This window comes from Phascolarctos cinereus, unplaced genomic scaffold (genome assembly GCF_003287225.1).
Source record: "Phascolarctos cinereus isolate Bilbo 61053 unplaced genomic scaffold, phaCin_HiC Scaffold_5;HRSCAF=322, whole genome shotgun sequence".
In the NCBI taxonomy this organism is placed as follows: domain Eukaryota; kingdom Metazoa; phylum Chordata; class Mammalia; order Diprotodontia; family Phascolarctidae; genus Phascolarctos; species Phascolarctos cinereus.
In genome coordinates, this window is record NW_027555958.1 from 435,679,327 (window position 1) to 435,703,901 (window position 24,575).

At 41.3% G+C, this 24,575-nt stretch overlaps 1 protein-coding gene across 1 annotated transcript in view; it reads right to left on the reverse strand.

The window, feature by feature from the left end:
* Positions 1 to 24,575, reverse strand: part of LPAR3 (lysophosphatidic acid receptor 3) — a 123,220-nt gene that overhangs the window by 67,333 nt on the left and 31,312 nt on the right. Inside the window, exon 2 of the mRNA XM_020988719.2 lies at positions 18,091 to 18,847. Coding sequence (XP_020844378.1) covers positions 18,091 to 18,826 — 736 coding nt within the window. The 5' untranslated portion in view covers positions 18,827 to 18,847. The remainder of the gene's footprint in view (positions 1 to 18,090; positions 18,848 to 24,575) is intronic.

The following is a 24,575-nucleotide window of genomic DNA, read 5'->3' on the forward strand; positions in this document are numbered from 1 at the left end:
TGTTTGTTGTTTTCCCCATTAGATTGATAGCTCCTTCAGGGCAGGGACTGTCTCTTGTCTCTTTTTAACATCCCCAGAGCTTATTTAGCACAGTGTCTGGAATATCTTAAGCACTTAACAAATGCTTACTGACTGACTGATTGACTAGATGTCCTCTGGAGTCTCTTCAGAGTCTAAACCCACGATTCTATGATCTTACCATTTGAACTGGGCACTTGCGATACATCAGCATTCACTTGAGAGGCAGCAAGGCACGTCTAAGTCAGAAAGAGCTAGGCTCAGATTCTGCATCTCATACATACTACCTGTGTAACTCTAGACAAGTCACCACCTTTCAGTGACCCCAAGGCAACTCCAGCTGACTGTAAATTAATCTCTGGTCCTGGCACCTTTCCTTCCCCCACCCTCATCCCACGGCTTCTCACCCTCTGTACAAGTTATACAAGAAGGAAGTATCTTTAGTCAGTCACCAAATATTTATTAAGCACTTAGGTGTCAGGCATTGATCAGTTGATTTCACTGGTAGAGCCCTTGGCCAACGTCAATGGACTTGATTTCAACACAGGATAAATCACTTAACCTCACAATTTTCCCTTTCCTAAAACACCTCACAATAATCACAGAACCAGAGAATGTCACAGTTGCAAAGGACCTCAGAAGTCACCCAGTCCAATTTGCACCCTGAAGAACTTCATCTGGCATATCCAAGGTCTTGCCTACCTACCCAGCCCTCCAGCGGAGGAGTGCAGAACTAAAGTTGCAGGCTCTTGTTTGTTGCCACTGATTGAATGGTAATTTAGCATCATAGCGCTTTTCCTTGGTAGACACCAGATCAGATAAAGAGAGGCCACGTGCATCCACCTCATAACTGTCATTTCCATCATAACAGATGTTATTTTTCTCAGTAGGCCTTATTCATGCCAGGCCTCTCTGAGTCCCAATGTCCTTAAATAAAGGGGCCCCAATCAGACACCCAGAGGGCAGGCTCAGGAATAAGTGATGGAAGATTTTCTCTCTTGAATCAGCTCTATAAATAGGACTGGCTCCCCCAATGTGGAGTGTATTTTGAGGGCAGGAGCACTTTCATTTTTTGTCTCTGCAGCCCCAGCACTGAGCATCATGCTTTGAGTTTGATACCTATGAGTACTACACCATGCTGGCTCTTTCCACATCACATTTTTGATAGTGATTAAGGTGGCTCACTGAAGAGCCAATCACATGGAATTTTTCCCCATCCAGGTCTCCATAATAACATTTCACCAAGGAAAAAGGAAATGGCTATAGAATCATAGTTTGAGAGCTGGAAGGGATGTTCAATGCTCTCTAATCCAGCTTCCTCATTGTACAGAAGAGGAAAAGAAAGGCCAGAGAAGTGAGGTAACCCAAGGTTATATGGGCAGTGATAGAGGAGGAATTTGAATTCAGGTCCTATGACCCCAAATTCAATTCTCTTTTCCCCTATGCTACTGATCTACAGACATTGTTGTCCTGTGGTGATCAAAGATAAGTGTAATGTTGGGGCATAGGCCTACCTAGGATGGTCACTTTCATGTCAATTGATAGATACAGGTCCTTCTCTACAGGGGAGGAGTGGCCGAGATGATAGCAAAAACTCATCTGGAGAGTTGTGAAGACTTAAGGAATCGGGGGATCCTATCTTCAGAGAGGCCACGAAAGCTACCATATGCCAGCCATCCAAGGACCAGACTAGTTATGTTCTGAAAAGTTCATCCCCAAAATGACCACAAAGCTCTTTCTCTTCTCCCTTTTCCCCTCCTCCCTCTGGCTATAGCAATGGTCTACCAAGTCAGAGAGAAACTGTGATCTGTGTTGATGGAAGAAATACCCTCACTAGGGAAGATGACACTGAGGCTCTTTCAAACACTAAAGTATAATTTCTTATAAAGAAAGTGCTACTGATATGTTTGTATATTTTTTACGGCCCCATTATTCTATGCTAATGCTACTGCATAAGCGGCCAGTGTCTTTACTTGTGATGTTTTATTCCTAAGTGCTCCAAGAGTGAATTGAATTATTAATGCAGAGACTATCTATCACTAAGAGGATTCATTAAAAGGATTTCAGGGGAAATGGGGTAATTTATTGGACTGGCAATGAAATGCAGAGTCTCTCTCCCTAGATTAGATCATTGATGCTGGTCTGGCTCGAGTCCTTGGTATTTAAGACTTGACAGCTTTGTTAGATGGCCTGCGCAAAGGAAGTTTGGTCAGCTTCTTTGAGGCCAGGTATCCACTCCACAATTTGGCACAAACTTTCTTTTTCAGCCTTATGTCATACCACTCCCACTCCCCTTCACAGCCTCAATGTGCCTGTCAAACAGAGCCACTAGCTATATCCTGAACTCAAACTTCCCTCTCTCATCTCTGTGCCTTCACTCAGGCTTGTCTGCAATGCCTGAAAATGGCATCCCTTCCTCAGTTGTCTCTCTCGGAATCCTTACTTCTTCAATCCTCAGTTCAGGCAAAACCTCTTCAATGAAGGCTTCATCAAGACCTCTCTCACTCTGTGGTGTCATACTTATCGATGTGCATTCGAGAGACTGTGGTGAAATATATCAAGTCTGTTGTATATGGAAGGTTTGAATCCCTCTTCAGACACTTATTATCTAGGTGATCCTGGGCAAGTCAGTTATTCTGTATCTGCCTCAGTTGCCTCATCTGTAAAATGAGGATAATAACAATAGCCACCTTACAAAGTCATTTTAAGGATCTAATGAGATCATCTAAAAGCACATGGCTAGGGGCAGCTGGGTGGCACAGAGGATAGAGCACCGGCCCTGAAGTCAGGAGTACCTGAGTTCAAATCCCACCTTAGACCAAACAGTTGACACTTACTAACTGTGTGACCCTGGGTAAGTCACTTAACCCCAACTGCCTAAAAAAAAAGTATCTAAAAGCACATGGCTAACCATAAAGCCCTGTGGATAGCTAGATAATCAAATAGATATAGAGAGATAGACACACAGATAGATGACAGAACTACACTGATACAGATAGATGTAGATTAATAGATATAGTTAGACATGTAGACAGGTATAGCTAGACACAAAGAAATTCAGAGATATAAACAGAAGACAAAGATTGGTAGAATGATAGCGATAGAGAGACTGATAGATAGATGAGCCCTACCTGCACCCCGCCTCCAATATAAAGTCCTAGAAGGTGGTGCCTGTTTTTGTTTTAACCTCCATATCCCCAGTGCCTGGCACATAGGGTTAGGCATAGGAACTGAACCTATGATTTCATGGGAATTCCTGGAATCAGAATTTCCTCTACCTTCACTGCAATTCATTGTCTTTAAGTTTTCTTGAGAGAAATTAAGTTACTTGCTCAGGATCACATAGCCCGCTTATATCAAGGGTGGGATTTGAATTCAGATCCACCTAGGATCTAGGTGACCTAGGAAAGGCCAGCTTTCTAAATACTGCACTAAGGCTGCCTCTCACTATGGCACACAATAGGCACTCTGTTGAACTGAAATTAACTGAATTAAAAAGAAATGAACTGAATTGTCCACATTGGCCCTGACTCCAATTGCTCAGCATCACTTGTGGCTCTATCTGTGGTTCTATGACTTGCCCTAACTTACGAAATGGAGGGCGTAAAGGAAGCTGGAGAAGGATGTTTCATTAATATTCACTGTGTGTTGAAGGCATTCTTTTTTTCTGTTTAGGTCTCTTCTGAAGAAGCCTTAGCAAACCATGTCCTTGCAGAGTGGAAAGGGCTTCTAAGGATAACTCCTCAGTCCCATAACAGGTGGAACAGACAGCTGGGTTGGTGGATCGATCAATCTATTAATCAATAAAGCATTTATTAAGCACCAAAGTGCCAAATGCTCACCAGCCCCAGAGCATCTCAGTTACATTAGCTCTTGTATCAGTGCCAATGAGCTGGAAGCCAGGATAAGTCCACAGAGGACCATGTTTCAAACAGGAGGAAACGAGTTTTCTTGGGTAATTGGAGGGTTAGAGGGGAGAAGAAACCTGTGCTAGGCCATTTTGATACAGTGGAAAGAGCACTGACTCTGGAATCAGAAGACTTGGGTTCAGATCCTGCCTCTAATCCTTAATAAGATCACTTAACCTACCTGGGGGGTCTCAGGTAACAGGAGGAAGGGGTTTCTTACAGCTTTATATCTAGGATCCTATAGGGATGGCCACTTGAGGTCTGGGGAATGGGACCTAGTCCAAATCTTTAGGAACTTGAGCCACATAGTCTCCAGACAGGATGGAACCCAGGTACAAGTCAAGAGCTCCTCTCAATACTTTCTCAAACTATTACCACTGCTCTGGTTTCACTTTCCTCCCTTCCCCACTGTGAACATACATCAACCAGTTCAACTCTACACTGTACTCTGCTCTTAAAGCTCTCATCCTGTCACTGTCCATGCCCTGCCAAACCCTAACTCTGGATGCCTCCCATCATCCCCCACCTTCCGCACCTACTCACATGCTACCCTGTTCCTCTAGAACAGATGTAGAAGTCACACAAACCAACTGGGTCCATTGGCACTCATGTAACAAATCAATCCTTTCATTCCTCCCTTATCAATGTCCTATCTCACAGAGGCTGCTCTAGACCTTCCCTTCTCCTCATACCTTCCAATCTCTCTCTCCTTCCACCCTCTCAGCTGTTGACCTCACCTCCTACTTTAATGAGAAAAAGAGGTCATTCACCACAAGCTCCTTCTCTTTTTTCTTCATCTCAAAGGGTGGAGGATGTGATCCTCCACCCCCTCCTCCTTCATGTGTCCTTTCTCTTTGCCAAGGCCAACCCCTCTACACATGCCCTTGATTCCATCCCTTCTTATCTTCTCCAAAAAATTCTCTCCTCTCTCTCTCTCTCTCTCTCTCTCTCTCTCTCTCTCTCTCTCTCTCTCTCTCTCTCTCTCTCTCTCTTTCTCTCTCTCTCTCTCACACACACACACACACACACACACACTCTCTCTCTCTCTCACACACACACACACACACACACTCTCTCTCTCACACACACACACACACTCTCTCTCTCACACACACACAACACATACACTCTCTCTCTCTCTCTCTCTCTCTCTCTCTCTCTCTCTCTCTCTCTCTCTCTCTCTCCAACCTTCAGTCTCAGGGAGTTATCTAACAAAAGTCAAACAATCGGCATGGGTCAAAGAAAGGAAAATTGATACTAAAAGTGTCTAGTTCTGGGTTCTTAACCTTTTTTGTGTTCTAGGATCCTAAGGATCTCTTCTCCTCATAATAATGTATTTAAATTCACAAAACAAAATGCTGTGGATTACAAAGGAAGCCAATGGGGCTGAAACATAGTTACCAAAATATTTTCCACTTACATTGGCACATAGGACTAGGATGAACTATTAAGATTCCTTTGTTTCTTAACTAAACCCCTTGTATGTTTCCATATAATGTTTAGTAGTAAAACTGTTTTAAAAAATAAATAAACTAATAAAAATAAATAAATGAGCTAAAGAAGGGACAGGGGCCGCTTTCAAGAAACAGAGGGAAGGTGAAAGCCTGTACCCTCTCTAGCAGGCAAAGTTGAATCCAATTGAATTCAATTCAACCACCATTTATTAGGTACCTACCATGAGCAGCTAGATGGCACAATGGAGAGAGTGCCAGGCCTAGAGTCAGGAAGACTCATCTCCCTGAGTTCAAATGTGGCCTCAGACACTTACTGACGGTGTGACCCTGGGCCCCTATTTGCCTCAGTTTCTCATCTGTAAAATGATCTGGAGAGAGAAATGGCAAACTACTTCAGTACCTTTGTTAAGAAAACCCCAATACACTTTGGATTATAAGTTCTTTGAGCACAGGGGCTTTTATTCTTTCCTTTTGTATTTTGTTTACATGTTGTTTCTCCCATTTAAGTGAGAGTTTCTTAAAACCAAGAACTGCCTCTCACCCTTTTTTTTTTGTGCCCCCAGCACTTAGCATGGCACCTGGCACATACTAGGTGCTTAACAAATGCTTAGTGACTAAATGACCTGGCACAGTGCCTGGCACATTGTAGTGGTGAGTCAAATCCTACATTTCTCAGTGGAAAAACAGCGGGGCTCTTGGGAATTGAGGCCTTTAGCACCAAAGTGGCTAATAACATTCCCAGGGATCAAATAAGGCTAAAGTAGGAACCTTTCATGAATACAGAATGGGGCTCTTCAGATCCCATGGAGGAAGGGCAGTGTGACGCAGTTATGCAGAGAATATTCATGAAGGGAACAGAAGACATCAGAGCCTTATACTTAAAAAACACTCAACAGCCCTGAGGACATATCAGAATTGCTGCAAGCAAGTGAGGAGGTTCTACAGCCTCATAGAAACAAGTATCTCCTAATCAGACTGAAATTAAAATGTCTGCTCTGTTACTGATTAGTCCAAGATCATACAGCTGCTTTGTCTCTCTGGGCCTCAGTTTCGTCATTTGGAAAATAACTGATGATGTATCTACCTCACAGGGTTACTAAGAGGAACAAATGTAATAGTGAATTATAAAATGCTTTAACAAGAAGCATTATGGAAATTCAGAGCACCCTTATTATTAATTAAATGTAGTGTGGATTACTAACCAGAGAGTTGGCCGTGGGGCCAGCAAAATCTCTGAGGCATATTGACTGTGTGACCCTGGGCAAGTCATTATTCCCTGAGTCCCCCTAAACAACTGCCTAAGACTATAAATTGCAAAACAGTAGCAGATCTGTATTGATAGAGATTCCTTACTGGAGGTTTCCTACATTAATGAAATCGACGGTCCAGATTTCTTTAAAAAATCATAAAAATAGGATTAATGCTTTAATAAGGCTTTTGGGTAAAGGAAAGCAGGGGTGCTTAGCTTTCTTCCCACTTCTCCTGGCAGTTAAACTCCTTTCATAGAATCTCTCTCCTTCCCATCTTGTTTCCTCCCTCTTTCTTCCTCATAGGAAGGCAACTCAGAGGCCATCTGATCTAATCCTCTGATTTTATATTTAAGGAAACAGGCCTAGGGAGGTTCAACAGCATCTCAAGGTGGGCAACCTGTGGCTTTGAAGTCACATGCGGGCCTCTAGATCCTCAAGTGCAGCCTTGTGACTGAATCCAAACTTCACAGAACAAATCCCCTTAATAAAAGGATTTGTTCTGTAAAACTTGGCCTCAGTCAAAAGGCCACACCCACAAACCTAGAAGGCCACTTGTGGCCTCGAGGCCTCAGGTTCTCCATCCCCACACAGGTAGTGTTATACAGGTAATTGTGTCAGAGGTAAAATTTGAACCCAAGATCTCTGCTCTAGGGTCAGCAATCTTTCTGAACTACCCCCACAAAGATAAGAAGGAATCAAGTTTAAGCTGAGTAGGGAGATGCAAGAAAGAAGATTCCAATTCCTTTATTTTTTTAACAACTTCAAATCTTAAATGCCTGTAAAGTAAGTTTCTCTTTTTAAAACATTTCACTTTTAAGATAATAAGCCTTTACTCTAGAAAGGGAGAGGGGAAGAGATAGAGAGGGCAAATGAATGGCATTTTGGGTTTGTTTGGGGGGTTTTTTGGTTTTTTTTTAACCCACAGGCCATAAATCTTTTCAATCTTTTTTTTTCTTTAACATTTCAAAGTAGAAACATGTCCTGCCCATTCAGGTACGGAAACAAGAAAATTTCCTTGTAAGCACTGTTCACAGTTGTTTTACAATAAGGAAGGCGTTTCCACTTTGGTCAAGTTGTGTGTTTTGTGACTTGACTTATTTAACTAAAGGATATCAAAGTGCAAGTGTCTTTATCATGAGTGAAGTGCCCTTTGGAAGGTAAGATCAGGTGTTCAGTCTTGACTTGCAGACAAGGATATTCTCAGAATCACATGATGTCCAAGAAGGAAGAAACCTCAGAAGCCACTTGGTCCAAACTGTTCTTTCTTGGCAATTCCCTCTATGAGACAATCAGAGAATTTTAGAGCTGGAAGGGACCTTGAAAGCTAACTCTTATCCCCAAAAAGAACCCCCATTGAAACACACCAAAAAGTGACCATACTGCCTTAGTCTGAAGACTTCCAATGAAGAGAAACCTGCTTCCTCCTGAGGCAGTCCCCATTGGGGGATGGTCAAGGGGCAACCCTTCAAAGTGGATAGAGTGGCTGGGCATGGCAGTAAACACCTATCATCTCTGATACTGGGAAGGCTGAGGCTGGTGGATTACCTGAGTTTGGGAGTTCTGAGCTGCAGTGAGCTAAGCCAATTGGTGCCATAGTGGAGAAAGTAGGAGACCTGGAGTCAAGAAGACCTGAATTTAAATCTAGCTTCAGACACTTAATACCTGTGTGACCCTGGGGCAAGCTGATTAACCTTCTTCTGCCTCAGTTTTGCTCTGAGGCTAGATTTGAACTCAGGTGTTCTTGACTCTACGTCCAGAGCCCTATTCACTGTGCCACTAAGGTGCTTGTTATATAAGGAAGACTATAGATAGCCAGTGTGCGAATAAGACTTCAGCCCTAGGGGAGAAGCTCTCAATGCCAAGGTCCTAGGGAGCCCCAAGGGTGAAAGTGCTGGGCTGTGAACACATCCTACTTATGGTTCAGACTGTGGGAAAGAATAAGAACCAGAAAACTTATGAACAGACAATTCTGGTTTTACCCTCCCTTGTGTCTCCGGCACTTAGCTCTAGGACTACTTGCCTTAGGAGAGACTCAAAAGCCATCTAGTCTAACCTCATCATTTAACTGATGAAGAAACTGAGGCCAGGGAAGTTAAGTAATTTGTCCAAGGTCTCACAGGTAGTAAGCATCAGAAGGTGGGATTTGAACCCAGGTCCTTTGATACCAGGATTCTTTCCACTGTTTCTTGGTGAAAGGCATGAAAAGGGGAAAGAAGGGAACTTAGTCATAGAAGCTGAGATGTGGTCTGTCCTTATCTCCTTGGGTTAGAAGATGACAAAGGAAGAAGTTCAGGTGCTAGGGACAGCCAGGGAAAAGGAAATGCTTGTCCAGATGGTGAGAGATGCTTCAGAATAGGCTCCTCTTCTTCGACAAAGAACTCTGCATCTTTCTGTGTGAAAATCAGCCTCTTGTCCCAGCTGTAGCCAAATACTGAGAGACCAACACAGTTGACCGTAGCACCACTCCCTGATCACCCTTCCCCAATCAGTGAGGTATTCTCCAATGAAATGTAAGCTCCTTGAGGGCAAGACTAGACAGTATTTTTCCCCCAGCAATCAACATGGACCCAGGCAAGTGGCAGACCCTTAAGAAATGTTTGGGTTTTTTTTCCATTCATTCATACTACTCCATAGTTGCCATCCTCCTTATCTCCCTCCCACTTGGGAACATTGGACTCCACTCCTGACAGGTGACTTTTCGGGATCATACTAGCCTGAAAGAGGCCTCCAAGCCACTCCACAGGCCCCCGCCCTCGATTTCTAGCTCCCTTCCTCCATTAAAATGGAAGCTCCTAGGAAGCATGGATTGTCTTGTTTGCTTATCCTTGCCATCCCTGGTACTCGCTTAGTACAGTGCCTAGACAGGGGTGGTGCACCTGCAGCCTCGAGGCCACATGCGACCCTCTAGGTCCCAAGTGCAGCCCTTTGACTGAATCTGTTCTGTGAAGTTTTGTCAAAGAGCTATGCTTGAGGACCTGGAGTGACAAATGTAGCCTTGAGGGTACAGGTTCCCCAACCCTGGTAGAACATTACAAATGCTTAATAAATGTTCTAGCCACCTATATATCTTGGAGTATTGGCTCCCAACTCTCACAGAGAGTCTGAAAAAATAATAAGGGCCATACATTTGCATAATATGTATTCAACTTTCACTATCACACTTGAACTTCAAAACTCCACCCAGTGAGGTAAGTACTATTATTATTTCCACGTTGCACATGAGGAAATGAAAAGCTAAAGAATGTCCTACACTCCTAGAAAACGTAAGAGGTGGGATCTGACTTCAGGCCTATCTTGACTCCATCCATGTTCAGTGATTCTGTCCACCCAGAGATCCCTTCATGATCTCACTTGGTGATCTCATCAGCTACCAAAGATTCAATTATTATCTCTATGCAGATATTTTCCCACATCTATATATCCAGCCTTAACCTTTGTCCTACATTCCAGTCTTACATCATCAACTTCCCTTTTGGACATCTAGAAGGGGATGTCTCATAGGCATCTCAAACTCAGCACATCCAAAACAGAACTTATTATCTTTCCCCCACTGGACACAGATGAATAATTCAAACATCTTCAAATGTACAATCTGGCTATGGTAGAGAGATTCCACCACAGCAGTTCTCAAGCTATGGTTTGGGATCCCATACACATTTACTTTTAGAGGGTCCATAAGGTCAAATAATAATAAATATGTATAATACTATAGATAAAATATATTGTTTCTGTTGTTATTCAGTTGTTTCAGTCATGTCTGATTCTTCATGACCCTATTTGAGGTTTTCTTGGCAAAGATACTGGAGTGGTCATTTGTCATTTCCTTCTCCAGCTCCTTTTATAGACAGGGAAACTGAGACAAATAGGTTTAAGTGACCTGCCCAGGTCATACAGCTAATAAGTGTCTGAGGCCAGATTTGAACCATGAAAATGAGTCTTCCTGACTCCAGACCCATCACTCTATCCACTGTGCCACTTAAACTGCCCCATATATATATAAAATATATACTGTATATTACATATAAATACCATATATAAATATACTAAAATATTATACACATAAATATTAAAAACAATAATACTAATGTATTTCAATTTCTAATATGGTAAATGTCAATCAATATAACCCACATAAACAAAAGCCCTATGGGGTTCTCAATAATTTTTAAAAGTATAAACGGGTCCTGAGACCAAAAAATTTGAGACTTCCTATACTAGAACAGAGATGTCAAACATGGTAGGCCAAAACAGATTAAAATGTAAATGGGAAATATTCAATAAATAAAAATACAATAAAACATAGATAACATTATATTTTAAAATAAAAGCAATATGCAGCCTGCAGGGATTCTGGGGCATGGGTTGGCCCCATTTCTACTGTGTTTAACACCATGGGTTTAAAGCATTGGGATTTGAACGCAGAAGTTCTAGTTGTAATCATGGATAAGCCACCTTTCTAAGCCTTCATGCAACAGGGTAGTCACGGAAAGGGCAGTCAGAGGACCTGGGTTTGAGGCCCACCTATGCTACTTATTACCTGCTTGACCTAGCTAAGTGGCACAGTGGATAGAGCACCAGGCCTGCAGTCAGAATGACCTGAGTTCAAATCTAACCTCAGATACTTATCAGCTGTGTGACCTTGGGCAAGTCACTTAACCCTCTTTGCCTCAGTTTCTTCATATCTGTAAAATGAGCTGGAGAAGGAAATGCAAAACATTCCAGTATCTTTCCCAAAGAAAACCCCAAATGTGGTCATGGAAGAGTTGGACATGACTGAAACAATTCAATAACACCGACAACAACCTGTGTGACTGTGAATAAGTCACTTAAAATCTCTGGACCTCGATTTTTCATCTGTAAACTATGGGAATGGATGAGATAACCTGAAAGGTCTCCTTCCAGCTCTTAGATCTGTCCATCCTATGATTTTAACCTAGAAAATTGGTATTACTATACTTGAACTGCCTACATTACAAGGTTGTTGTGAGGTTGAAATGATGTAATGTATGTAAAGGGTTTTGCAAATCTTAAAGCTGTATCTAAATGTTAGCCATTACTATTATTACCCAGACTTTGGGCACCCGTCTATAGACATCTGTAGCCATTAGTATCACTGCCCAGCTTCCTAGACATAATTCAGACCGGCTCCCCCTGTAAGGTTACTTCGTATCTTCTCAGTATGTATTTTGTATATATCTATATATACAATTTCTCCCCACTAAATGGTAAATTCCTTGAGAGCAGGGCAAGGTTTTTTCCTTGTTTGCATCTCCAGAGCTTAGTATTGTACCTGGCTCATAGTAAGCACCTAATGATACTTATTGACTCATTCTCTTACATTATTTTCTAAGAGTTTCGTACTGTCAGAGTGTGACCTCTTTAGGCATAGAGATCAAAGAATCTTCAAATTTTAAAGCCTTAAGGAACTCTGCTAGACCTGATTTATTCCATCCCCAAAAGGTTTATGCTGTTTTTAATGCACCAAGCATCTACTACATTACTACATTCATGTTCACACTTAATAACAACCTTTTATTGACTGATTATATCATTCCTAATGAAGTTGTGCCCCCTGGTTCATGAAGAGCACCTACTACACATTTATTAGGAAGCAGATGGCACAAAGGTTATGCAAAACTTTCATTTGAGTATTGAAGTCATGTGAGAACAAGCTAAGTTTAAAAACAAAAATTTTTTTAACTGTAGAACAAAATCAGTTCACCTTCATATTGACTTCGAACTATCTGAGACCTCATCATTCAACTGAAACGTCCCTCTGCTAAGTTACCACGAATCTTAACCGCCTAATCATCAAATCTAACGGCCTTTTCTCAATCTTTGTCCTTCTTGACCTCTATGAAGACTAAGACTGCAACGATGAAAAAATTCTAGTCACCTCCGAAGAGAGAACTGATGAACTGAGAGCTAAATGAAGTATAGTTTTCTCACTTTATTTTTTCTTGCTTTAAAAAAAAATATGGCTAATGTAGAAGTATGTTTTGCATGACTTCACATGTATAATTAATATCATATTGCTTGTCTTCTTGGTGATGGGAGAGAGGTGAGAGGGTGGGAGAGAATTTGGAACTCAAAATTTTAAAAAGAAAAGGTTTTCAGTAAATAAATAATAAATTTTAAAAAAAAATAAAGTGCTAGAACATAAAGTCTTTACGACTTGACCCTTTCTACCTTTCTAGTGTTCTTCTGGTTTCCTCCTCTCTACACAGCCTATGATCCAGCTCTGCTGGCATCTTTTGCTCTTCCTTGCATGCCACATGACATTCTATCTTCTAAGTCTCTGCCTGTTTTTGCTACTCAATTCTTGACCTCTCCTTGGCTTTTCTTGAGAATCAGGTCAACAGCCACTTTCTACAGGCAACTTTTTTTGGCCTTTCCATTTCCTCTCTCTCCCCAGCTCCCTACTGTTATTGCCTTCCCTCTGAGATTACCCTCCAGCTATACAGTATGTATCTTGGGTGCACTATTTACTAATAGACTTAATCAATCAACCCACAAGAATTTCTTTTGTGCTAACTTTGTTGTGGCTTTGTGCTAAGTGCTGGGCATACAAATAAAAAAGCATAAAGAGGACTTGCCTTCATGGAGTTTACAATCTAATTTGTAAGACAAAATACAGAGATCAGAACATACCAAATAAATAAGGAATAGAATGTGAGCTCCTTGTGGGCAGGGCTTTTCTGCCCTCCTTTGTATCCCCAGTGCTTAGCCCATGAAAGATGCTCTAGAACTTTCCCAGTCACCAACAGAGTGGAAGCAGGGGTGTGTGCTTGCTCCCACACTTTTTTTTTATCATGATGTTTTCAGTGATATTATCAGACAATAAAGACAAAAAATGTCATCAAACTGATGGCAAATTATTTCACTTGATAAAGCTACAAGCCGAGTGCTTAGCAGTGCACCTGGCACATTTCAGGGACCTGTTGACAGACAACAGAGTGACAGGAAGCCCATGAGAATTTTTTTCTTCCTAAAATGGCACCAAATAACTAGAAGAAGGCCCCACACACAGTAGGTAGACTATTTGTGTTGGAGGACACAGACAAAAGTTGCACAGGCTGGAGGGTTCAAGAGAATACTCATACTGATGAGATCACAGCACTACTGGAATATTAGCTCGTTATGTGAGGTAGGTTGTTCTTAGTAAATGTAAACATATTTTACTCAATCGATCAAGGCGTGGCCTTCTACTCCTACCTGCCACGAGCTGGAAACTCTGGGCAATTCTGGACATTCTGTGTTGGTGGTTTCCCCAGTAACACATCATGCACGACATATTCTACTTCCCACCCACTCTCTTTAACTGCCTGGAGTAGAAACATCAAGTCTAGAAGCTGAAAAGGATAGAAGAAATCATCTTGTTCGGCCCCCTCATTTTACAGATGAAGAAACTGAGCCTTCAGCTCACACAGCTCATCAGTGAGAGCGCTGGGAGTAGAATCCAGGTCTAATTTCTGGTAATATAGGTTTGATCGTACAACACAGAGAGAAATAGTAAAAGAGAAACCAGCTGACTTGATGAGTTCAAATGAACAAACCCAGACAAACTGTATCCCTGGGTACTGAAAGAAGGGGCAAATGTGATTGCTGAGTCACTGTCTGTGATCTTTGAAAGGTCAGAGAATGGGAAAGATACCAAGGGGCTGAAGAAGGGCAAATGATGTCCTGCCTTTTTCACAAAAAGGATCACAGAATCCTAATTTAGAATTGGAAGGGCCATTAGAGGCCACCGAGTCTAATCTTCTCATTTTAAAGGTGAGGAAACGGAGGCCCAGGAAACTTAGTGATTTGCCCAAAATCACACAGATGAACAACAGGAGGTGGATTTGAACCCAAGACTTCTCACTCTAGAGCTAGAGTCTGTTCTACTCTGTCATGCAGTAGAATCTAAAAATGATAAAACCACTAAAGTAAACTTGCTGCTTTCCATTTTTATCGGTGATTTAGACAAAGGCGTAAATGTCATGCCCATAAGATGCTGAGATGGCTCAAAGCTGGAAGTAACAAACTTGATGATGGAGTCAGAATCTCCAAAGATCTTCACAGGCTTCTCACCAGACCAAATCCAATAAAACTAGAAATGGCTTCTGAGGTCCCTTCCAGCTATAGGTCTATGATCCCAAGATGAAAGTAATAGTTTTAAATGTAAAGTCTTACATTTTGGTCCAAAGAACCAACTTCACAAGTATAAGAGAAAAGAATCATGGCTTGAGAGTAGTTCATCTGGAAAAGTGCTGGAAGTTTTTGTAGACAGCAAACTCAAGGTGGCATGATATAACAACCCAAAAAGGCAACATGATTGTGGGCTATGTTAAGAGGTGATCATCTCTCTCCTGATCCAACTATAACTGGGACTATATTAAGTTCTGGATACTACATTTTCTTTTTATTATTATTATTGGCTACATAACAGGGTTAGGTGACTTGCCCAGGGTCACACAACTAGTAAGTGTCAGGTGTCTAAGGCCACATTTGAACTCAGCTCCCCCTGACTCTAGGGCCAGTGCTCTATCCACTGTGCCATCTCACTGCCCCTGGATACTACATTTTAAGGAGGGCATTGATAAGCTTGAAGGCATTCAGAGGAGAGTCACCAGGATGGTGAAGCTCACGGTATATGAGGTTTCATTAAAGGATCTGAGGGATGGTTGTCCTGAAGAGGAAAAGGGAGGAAAACAGTAGTTACATTCAAATATTTGAAAGGTTGTCATGTAAAAGTAGATTAGATCTTCTTTCGGCTTGGTCCCAAAGAGTAGACCAGGAGCCAAATGTCATATGAGAGCTTTATGAGAGGACAAACTTCCTATAATTAGAGTTACTCCACAGGGGCATGGGCTTCTTTGGGAAGTGGAAGGAGGAGGGGTCGCCCCACACTGGTGATCTTCAAACAAAGGTCTTGTGACCTACCACTCATTGGATAACATGTTCAGGCAGCCTGGTGTGGTAGACAGGTTGGACTTGGAAAAAAGAGATTTGAATTCCACCTCCAAAATATGCCAGCTTGTTAAAAATAGGCAAGTCACTAAATGTCCCTAAAATTCAGTTTCTTCACCTATAAAATGGCAATCAATACCAATAATGTCTCCTTCATTGTGAGGTTCAAATGGGATGATGTCTACAAGAACTTTGTAAACCACAAGCGTTACATAAATGTCAGCAAATGATATTTTGCAGAGAATATCTTTGTGCAAAGTTTGGATTAGCCTGTCTCTGAGGGCTCTGACAACACCTGCCGTGATCCTATGGAGCTGGAAAACGAGAGCGAAATCTGAATGAGCCAGATGACATGGCTCCTCAATTTCATTTCCTCCATTCTTTTGTGACTCATCCTTTGCCAGATCCCTCTGTCCAACCACTAGAAAATTTCCTCTGTTCCTCCAAAAACCAGACTTCTCCCATGATCAACCAAATTTTCCACTTCCTCCTACTTCCATCCCACAACTTCTCTTATCTCGTTCACCAACTTTCTTGTTCATTCTGATCAGTCCCTTCCCCAATAAAACACACCAAAAAAAATTTTCAGATTCATCTAAATGAGAAACTGAGGACAGAGATAAGCTTTCCCCCACTGAGGAGCTTTGGAATGTTTAATAAGCCTTCTTAATTCCCTTATCTCTAGCTTCCTTTATGTTTAACTTGTCTCTACTTCACTGAATATGACGAAGGCTTAATATTAGAGGATAAATGGGACATTTGAAAACAAATCACCCCACAGCCAATGCTCACTTATCCATGGAACTGTAATGAGGATGAGGCAAGCAGGACTTTGTCCCAGGATGCCAAAATTCAGAGGGTGCTGATAGCGTTTTTACACCTTCAGCCAGGTTCCAGGCTATTCCCTCTTCCAACAGCCAGCAGTGCTAAAACTCCTATCTTCCCCCACAAAGATCCTCAAGTCCTGGGGTTCTCCTCTGAGGCTTCTCTTACATCTAGCCTATGGCACATTTTGTGGTGCTTGTCTTAGGTCCCAGAACTGAATATCTATGCTATTTAGTGTCTAAAAGCTACCCATCACCCCCAAACTTCACTTTTTAAATAAAAACTTCAGCCTCCCCTAAGGATAAATCTTCTAAAATCATGGGGAAAAAATGATTTTAATCTTATCTTTTTCACTTGTTCCTGTCCATGTTCTGGTGAAGTTTCTAATGGATAATGAGAAGCTCTAATGAAAAACAGCAATAGCAATCTTCCATATCCAATCCTTTAATTTTACAGATGAGGAAACTAGCATACCTGAGTTGAAGGGCTGGTTAATGATAGAGTTGGGACTAGAGCCCAGGAATCTCAGTTTGAGCAAGGAAAAGAATAAAGGCTCGAATAAATCACCAATTGCATCAGCATCTCCTAAATGTGCAGTGTTTTTATAACAATTATGTTCTGAAGTCTCTGACTCCAAAATACTGCCAGCTGGATACTAAAGAAAATATAAATGATAACACTAGCAAGTATTTATGGAGCACGTTAAGGTTTGTAAAGTGCTTTACAATATTATCTCACTTTTATTCTCATGCAACAACCCTGAGAGGTAGGTGCTATCATTATCCCCATCTTATAAATGAAGAAACCGGGGCAGCTAGGTGGCTCAGTGGATAGAGCACCAGCCCTGAAGTCAGCAGTACCTGAGTTCAAATTCGGCCTCAGACCAAACACTTCACACTTACTAGCCGTGTGACCCTGGGCAAGTCACTTAACCCCAATTGCCTAACAAAAACAAAAAAAAATAAATGAAGAAACCAAGGCAGGCAGAGGTTAAGTGACTTGCCCATGGTAACACAGCCAATAAGTGCCTGGAGCTGGATTTGACCTCAGGTCTTTCTGACTCCAGGTCCAATGAGCTATCCATTGCACTGCCTAGCTGCCTCTTAGCATTCCTTTTATGGCCTATGCACCACTCCATACAATCCATGGGTTCTCTAGGAAGCATTTCTTATGCTAAAATACAAGGTGGTATAGTCGACAGAGTGCTGGTCTTGGAGTGAGGAAAACCTGGGTTCAAATACAGCTTCAGCCATTTATTGGCTGTATAACACTGGGAAAGTCACTTAAGCTTTCTAAGCCTCAGTTTCCTTCTGTAAAAGGAGTATAAAACTACTCATGGTACCTACTTCAAAGAGTTTTTGTAAGAATCAAGTGAGAAAACATATGTAAAGTGCTTACATAGGTGAAAATCTTATAATGCTACTTAAATGTAAGTTATTATTAATGTCATTGTAATAACTTGTTGGTCATCCTTGGTATCTATCACCATTACCATCTTGAGAAATGGCCTGTGTAACTGGGAAACAAGAGAACAGATGCTTGTATGCACATCTCACATAACAACAAACCCATTTCTGTTACATGTGGGCAGAAAGTTTTCCGAGTAAGAGAAGAATTCTATCACAGGACTCCCTATGCCAGTAAGTTAGTCATGGTAGACTTGCCTTTGGCTTGTTTTCTTACCTAAGACAGTCATAACTGTCTTCATTAGCTTCATCGGTGTCCGGCGGCGGCTAATGGAGCCACTCGTGTGTGGAGACAAGACATTGGTTTTCCTCTTCACATACATGTAGATACGCAGGTACACCACCACCATGATGAAGAAGGCCACAAGGTTGGACACTGTCCAGAAAATGAGGTAGCTCCTGCTATAAATGGGAGCTAAGGAGGAGCAAGTAGAGATGGCGCATACGCAGTTCCAGCCAAGTGTGGGGACAGCCCCCATGAATATTGCAATAGCCCAAATGAGCAGGATCAGCAGCGTCACCCTCTTCTTGGTCAGATTACTATGGACTCTCATTCTCATGATGGACATGTGCCTCTCCACTGCAATGACCAGCAGATTTGTCAGAGAGGCCGTCAAGCTGGTGTCCAGGAGCCCCTGGCGCAGAAACCAACGGTTGACGGTCAATGTTTTGGAGACAGGACCAGTGTTGAACATGAGGAACACGTAGGCGATGCCAGCAAAGAAGTCTGCGGCAGCGAGGTTAGCCAGCAGGTAGTAGAAGGGGAAATGAAACTTTCTGTTCTTGACCACAGCCGCGATGACCAGAGAATTAGAAATAAAGATAAACAGGCAGAAGAAGGTCCCAAAGCAGAGAACAATCACAAGATTGGTCCCCGTCCATTCATCTGCAGTAGCGGTGTTGCTCATGTTATAGAAAAAGTCCATGCGTTTATCATAGTGGCACTCATTCATTATGGAAGAGGGCTGGAGAGCCTAGGAAGGAAACAGGGCAACATCAACAACAACAAAAAAGAATATATCAGTATAGAAAAATGAACAAAGGAACCAGTTAAAAAGCATTTAGGAAACACTTTGTGTAAAGGAGGATACAAACAGAAAAGCAAGATTGGATTGTAAGCTCCTTGAAGGCAGGAACTGTCTTTTGCCCCTTTTTGTGTCCCCAGTGCTCAGCAGAGTGCCAGGCACGACAGGTCCTTAATAAATGTTTCTTGATATTGATTAAGATAATCCCTGCTCTCAAGGAGCTCACATTCCAATAGGGACAGAAAACACATACATTTCAGCTCTATGTCAGATGGAAAGGCCTACTGGTCAATCAGACGATAAATATTTATTAAATGCCTAGTGTGTGCCAAGCACTGAGATAACAGCTGAGTCCTTAGGGGACAGGGAGGAAGATGGTAATGTATCTCCTTTAGTTATTTTCAGTAATAATTTGAGATAAGTGAGATATTACTACCACTCCTTATGGAAGACATTTAAGGGAGGGAGCCACAGATCAAGATTTCTGAACCTTGAAAACAACCATGGTGCTATGGAAAACAATGCTAATCTAAACCAATCCCAAGCATTTATTAAGTGTCTCCTCTATGCGAGGCACCATGCTAGCTGGTGCCCATCAATATAACAGAATTTTCCTCTTAACAGCTTGCCCAAGTACCTTTCTCATTTATCCACTGTATCCACTCTAATCAAAGGATAGACAGCCAATGACAGGCATGATCTTGCCTGGTCAAAGGTAAAGGAACCCAATCAATAAACATTAATTAAGTACCTACTATGTACCAAGCCCTGTGCTAAGCACAGGGATACAAGAAGAGGCAAAAGACAGTTCCTGTCCTTGAGGAGCTCCCAATCTAATGGGGGAGTCAACATGCAAACAACTGTGTCTTAGATGAATCAATGACATTTCCCTCATAGGTCCTGAGGAACCTCAGTCCCTCCACCCTAATAAAAGCTTCCCTTTCCTTCCCTACATTGGTTCTTTGTTTTAAATTTGTGTTTGTAAGTAACACTCACTTCCCCCAGAATCACAAAGCACTTATCAAGATTTATAAAGCAAAGAATTAGACCTAGAGCCATGTAAAAACCTTCTCATAGGGTCATAGACCTACACCGGAAGGTATCTCAAAGGCCAGGGACTCTAATCCCTTCATTTTACAGATTAAGAAACTGAGTCCAAAGACAGTTAAGTCACCTGCCCAAGATCACACAAGTGGTGTCAGAGTCAAGATTCAAACTCAGGTCGACTGATTCCAAATGTGGCACTCCTTTCTCTGAACCCAGTAATCCCATCTACAATATCCTTGACAATGAGTTCTCCAGGCTAAACATCTTCAGTTCTTCAACCAATCCTCATAAGCTATGGTTTCTGGTGCCTTCAGCATGCTAGTCATCCTCCTCCAGATGAGCTCAAGCTTCTTAATGTGGCATCCCAGGTATCGAGGACCATTTTGGAGAGGGTCCTTGGGCTGGTATTAATACGTATGTCCAACATACTAATCACACTACAAATGACACCTCAATAGCAACCACCACTTTAATGGAAGAGTTATGATTGATTCATTGATCTCATAGCCAACCAGAGCTGGGAATTCAACAGCAGGCACAAGACGTTCTCGCCCTCTGGGAGCTCACAAACTAACAGGGGCCTTGGCTAAGGTTCCTTCCAACTCAAATATACAATGTCATCAAACAACCCCATTCCTACCGTACCAAGCTGCCTCTAGACAGCTCTGTCAGAAACGTTTTCCTAGAGTTACACAAACTGATGCAAAGTGAAGTGAGCAGAACCAGAAGAGTATACACAGTAACAGCAACACTTTATGATGATCAGCTGCAGAATGATGCAGCTATCCTCATCAGTACGATGGCCCAAGACAGTTTCTAAGGATTCATGAGGAAAATGCTATCTATCTCCAGAGAAAACGCTTATGGGGTCTGAATGCAGATCGAGGAACTTTTTTTTACTTTATTTTTCTTGGGTTGGTTTTTTTGGTCTGTTTTCCTTCACAACATGATTAATATGGAAACACATTTTTTTAAAAAATTTTATTAATTTATTTTGATTTATCAACAATCACTTCCATACGCTTTTGAGTGTAAAATTTTTCTCCCCCCTTCCTCTGCATCACCCTCCCCAAGACGGCGCACAATCTCATATAGGCTATACATTTACATTCCTATTAAACATATTTTCACATTAGTGAAGTTGTAAGTAAAAATTAAAACCAATAGGAGGAACCATCAGAAAGAGGAAACAAAACTCAACAGAAGAAAAAAAATGATAGCGATTCAACTTCCATAGTTTTTTCTTTGGATGTAGATAGCATTTTCCATCACGAGGCCTCTGGAGATGTCTTAGATCCTTGTATTGCCGAGAAGGGTTAAGTTTATCAATATTAGTCATCGCACAACATGGCTGTTATTGTGTACAAAGTTCTCTTGGTTCTGCTCACTTCACTCAGTATCAGACCATACAAGTCTTTCCAGGTGGAACACATTTTATATGACTGCACATGTATAACCTATGGCAAATTGCTTTCTTTCTCAATGAGGGAGGGAGAGAATTTGGAACTCAAAACTTAAAAGAACAAATATTTAAAATTTTCTTACCATGTAATTGGGGAAAAATAAAATATTTAAAAAATTATTCTGAAGGAAAAATTGTTTTTACATGCAATTAGGGAGAGGGGAATAATACATTAAAAAGAGAAAGGTTTTCCTGACATGCCTAAGTTTGCATCTTCACAACTTCCACCTATTCATCAAATAAGAGTATTTATAAAGCATAGTTCCTGGCATATAGTAAGTGCTATTATATGAATGCTTATTTTCTTTCCCTTCCCTTCATGGTTCTCTCCTTTGGGTCCAAGAAGAAAAAATTAAGTCCCTCTTCCCCATGACAGCCCATCAGATCCAAGATTTTAGGTATCCTGATGCCTTACTGTGTCTTCTCAAGGCTAAAAATCCCCAGTTCCTTGAACCTTTCCTCATTTGACATAGACTCAAGGCCACAGGTCTTCCCAATTGCCATGATCTGGATGGTCTCTGATTATCAATAACCTTCCCAAATGCAATGGCCAAAATGGAACCTAATACTCCAAATGTGAAATGATCAGGTAAGGGTACAAAGAGACCATTGCCCCCCAATTCAGGGAAGCTTGCCACTCTTCACACAGTCCAAGATCGCATGATCTAAACCCCCTAGATCTTTCTCAGAATAATTACTGTTTTTTAGGCAAAGATCTACCTTGGCAATTCATGTGCCTTTGGATAGAGTGAGAGACACCAACCTTTTGTGATTTTACTAAAAAGTGCAATAAATAAACTCAGGTTACAATGACTTTGAGTAGCAATCAAAGAGAGCTAAAGATCACTGCAGATGGCAACTGCCACCATGAAATTAAAAGACCCCTGCTCCTTGGAAGGAGACCTATGGCAAATCTGGACAGCATACTAAAAAGCAGAGGCATCACCTTGCCAACAAAGATCTGTACAGTCAAAGCTTTGGTTCTTCCAATAGCAATGTATGGCTGTGAGAGTTGGATTCTAAGGAAAGACAAGCACCACAGAATCGATGCTTTCGATTTGTGGTGCTGGAGAAGACTTTTAAGAGTTCCCTGGACAGCAAGGAGATCAAATCAGTCAATACTTAAAGAAGTTAATTCAGACTATTTACTGGAAGGTCAAATACTGAAGCTTAAATACTTTGATCATATAATAAGAAGATGGGACTCATTGGAAAAGACCCTGATGTTGAGAAAGATTGAAGGCGAAAGGAAAAGAGGACAGCAGAGGATGAAATGGATAGATAATGTCAGCAAACAATGGAGGTGAACTTGCACAGACTTCAGGAGATAGTGGAAGACAGAAGGGCCTGGCATGCTACAGTCCATGAGGTCACGGAGAATTAGACACATCTGAACAACGAGCAACTTCCCAGAATTGCTAAGCTCATGCAAATAAAGTATTTTAACCTATATACGTGTCAATTATTATTATTACTCTACATACTCCAACAGAAGAAACACATTTCTAATTTTACATTTACTTTTAAACCCGAGTCTATTTTCCCAGACTAAAAATACGTCAAGGCTTCATGTATTGGCAAGGCTAAGAACTAACAAAGTCTACCCCAGAAACTGGTATGAAAAAAGCTTGTTTGTTTTCAAATGCATCTTAGCATCTAAGCTGTGGTCCTTAGAATTCGTAATTACATGATGGAATAAAACCTCAATGTTTTTCACTTCATTAATCTTCAAACCTAACTATCCCCATAAGAAACAAAAACTCAACACCTCTGAAAGCATGTGTTCCAGTAAAAATGATCAGGAAGTTTTACAGTAGTATCTGGTTACAGAGACCATAACAACAATACCAGCAATAATAATACTAATAACTGACTTTTATACAGCATGTCCCAAAAGTCTTAGGGCAGTTTTAAGCTCTTAAAGCTTTAAACCTAAGGCCTTTGGGACACCATAGATATATGTGTATATATGTATCTAAGTGACATAGCATAGAGGTGTCTATGTAGACAGTGTATCTATGTAGACATAGCTTATGTATGTATCTATAAACATAGAGATAGACATATGCACATACTCCAAGACTTTTGGGACACCATAGATATGTGTATAAAAACAGATTTGCAAAACACTTTATATACATTATCTCATTTAAGTATTATCTTTTTTTTTTTAGGCTAACATTTATCAGCTACTCAAAAACAAAGGATGCCATTTTTATTCAAACTAAAGAAACTAAAACAATTAAACTTAATTATTTAATTAAAAACTAAAATTTCCATCAAAAATACAAAGGGAGTTATAAAATACCAAAATTTTTGAGACATTAGGGCGCACCTAGGAACACCCAGGACACCTGAGTATGTATGCCTATGTTTCCACCTCTTTCCTCTGTATTGTGAGATATTACTCATCACCTTCCCCCATCCTCCTCTATAATATTTTGCAAGAGATTACACACCCTAAAAAATGTTGATCTTGGCTTTGATGTCCCTCTGCTTGGCAAGGTCAAGCATTTGCTGACTGCAGCAATTTCTGGGCTCTTTCAGCTCCTGCACTGTGGCAATTGTTTTATGATGGTTATACTTCTCCAAGAGACAGCAATAATCAAAAGTCTATGTTTTTGTATTTAACCATTTGCCATTTGTCACAGTCCACAGGTTATTTAAATAGGTCGGGTTGGAGCTATTGAAAATACAGGCTGTAACTTATCATCGTTATACTTTCTTCTAATTTGATGTTAATTTTGACCTTTGTTCTAAACAGCCAGTGATCTGACTGCACACAGACAGACGTTCTAATATAACTCCCACATGAATAACCAGTTATTTCCGGTCTGTTAAGATATACTCACTCTGTGTATGTGTGTGTGTGTGTGTGTGTGTGTGTGTGTGTGTGTGTGTGTGTGTGTGTGTGTGTGTGTGTGTGTGTGTGTGACAGAGAGAGACAGACAGAGAGACGGGGCAGGGAGCCTGAGGAAAGAGAGACTTGGGGAAAGATGGAGAGAGAGACAGAGAGAGAAAGAAAGAGGGAGAGAGAGTGGGGGAGGGAGAGGGAAAGGGAGGGAGAGAAAGAGAAATTTGGTACTATAAGGCATCATCACAAAGAAAGGAAAATGAATAAGGGAAATTCCTATGACCCAGGCTTCTACATTTTCCTTCATATTCTAC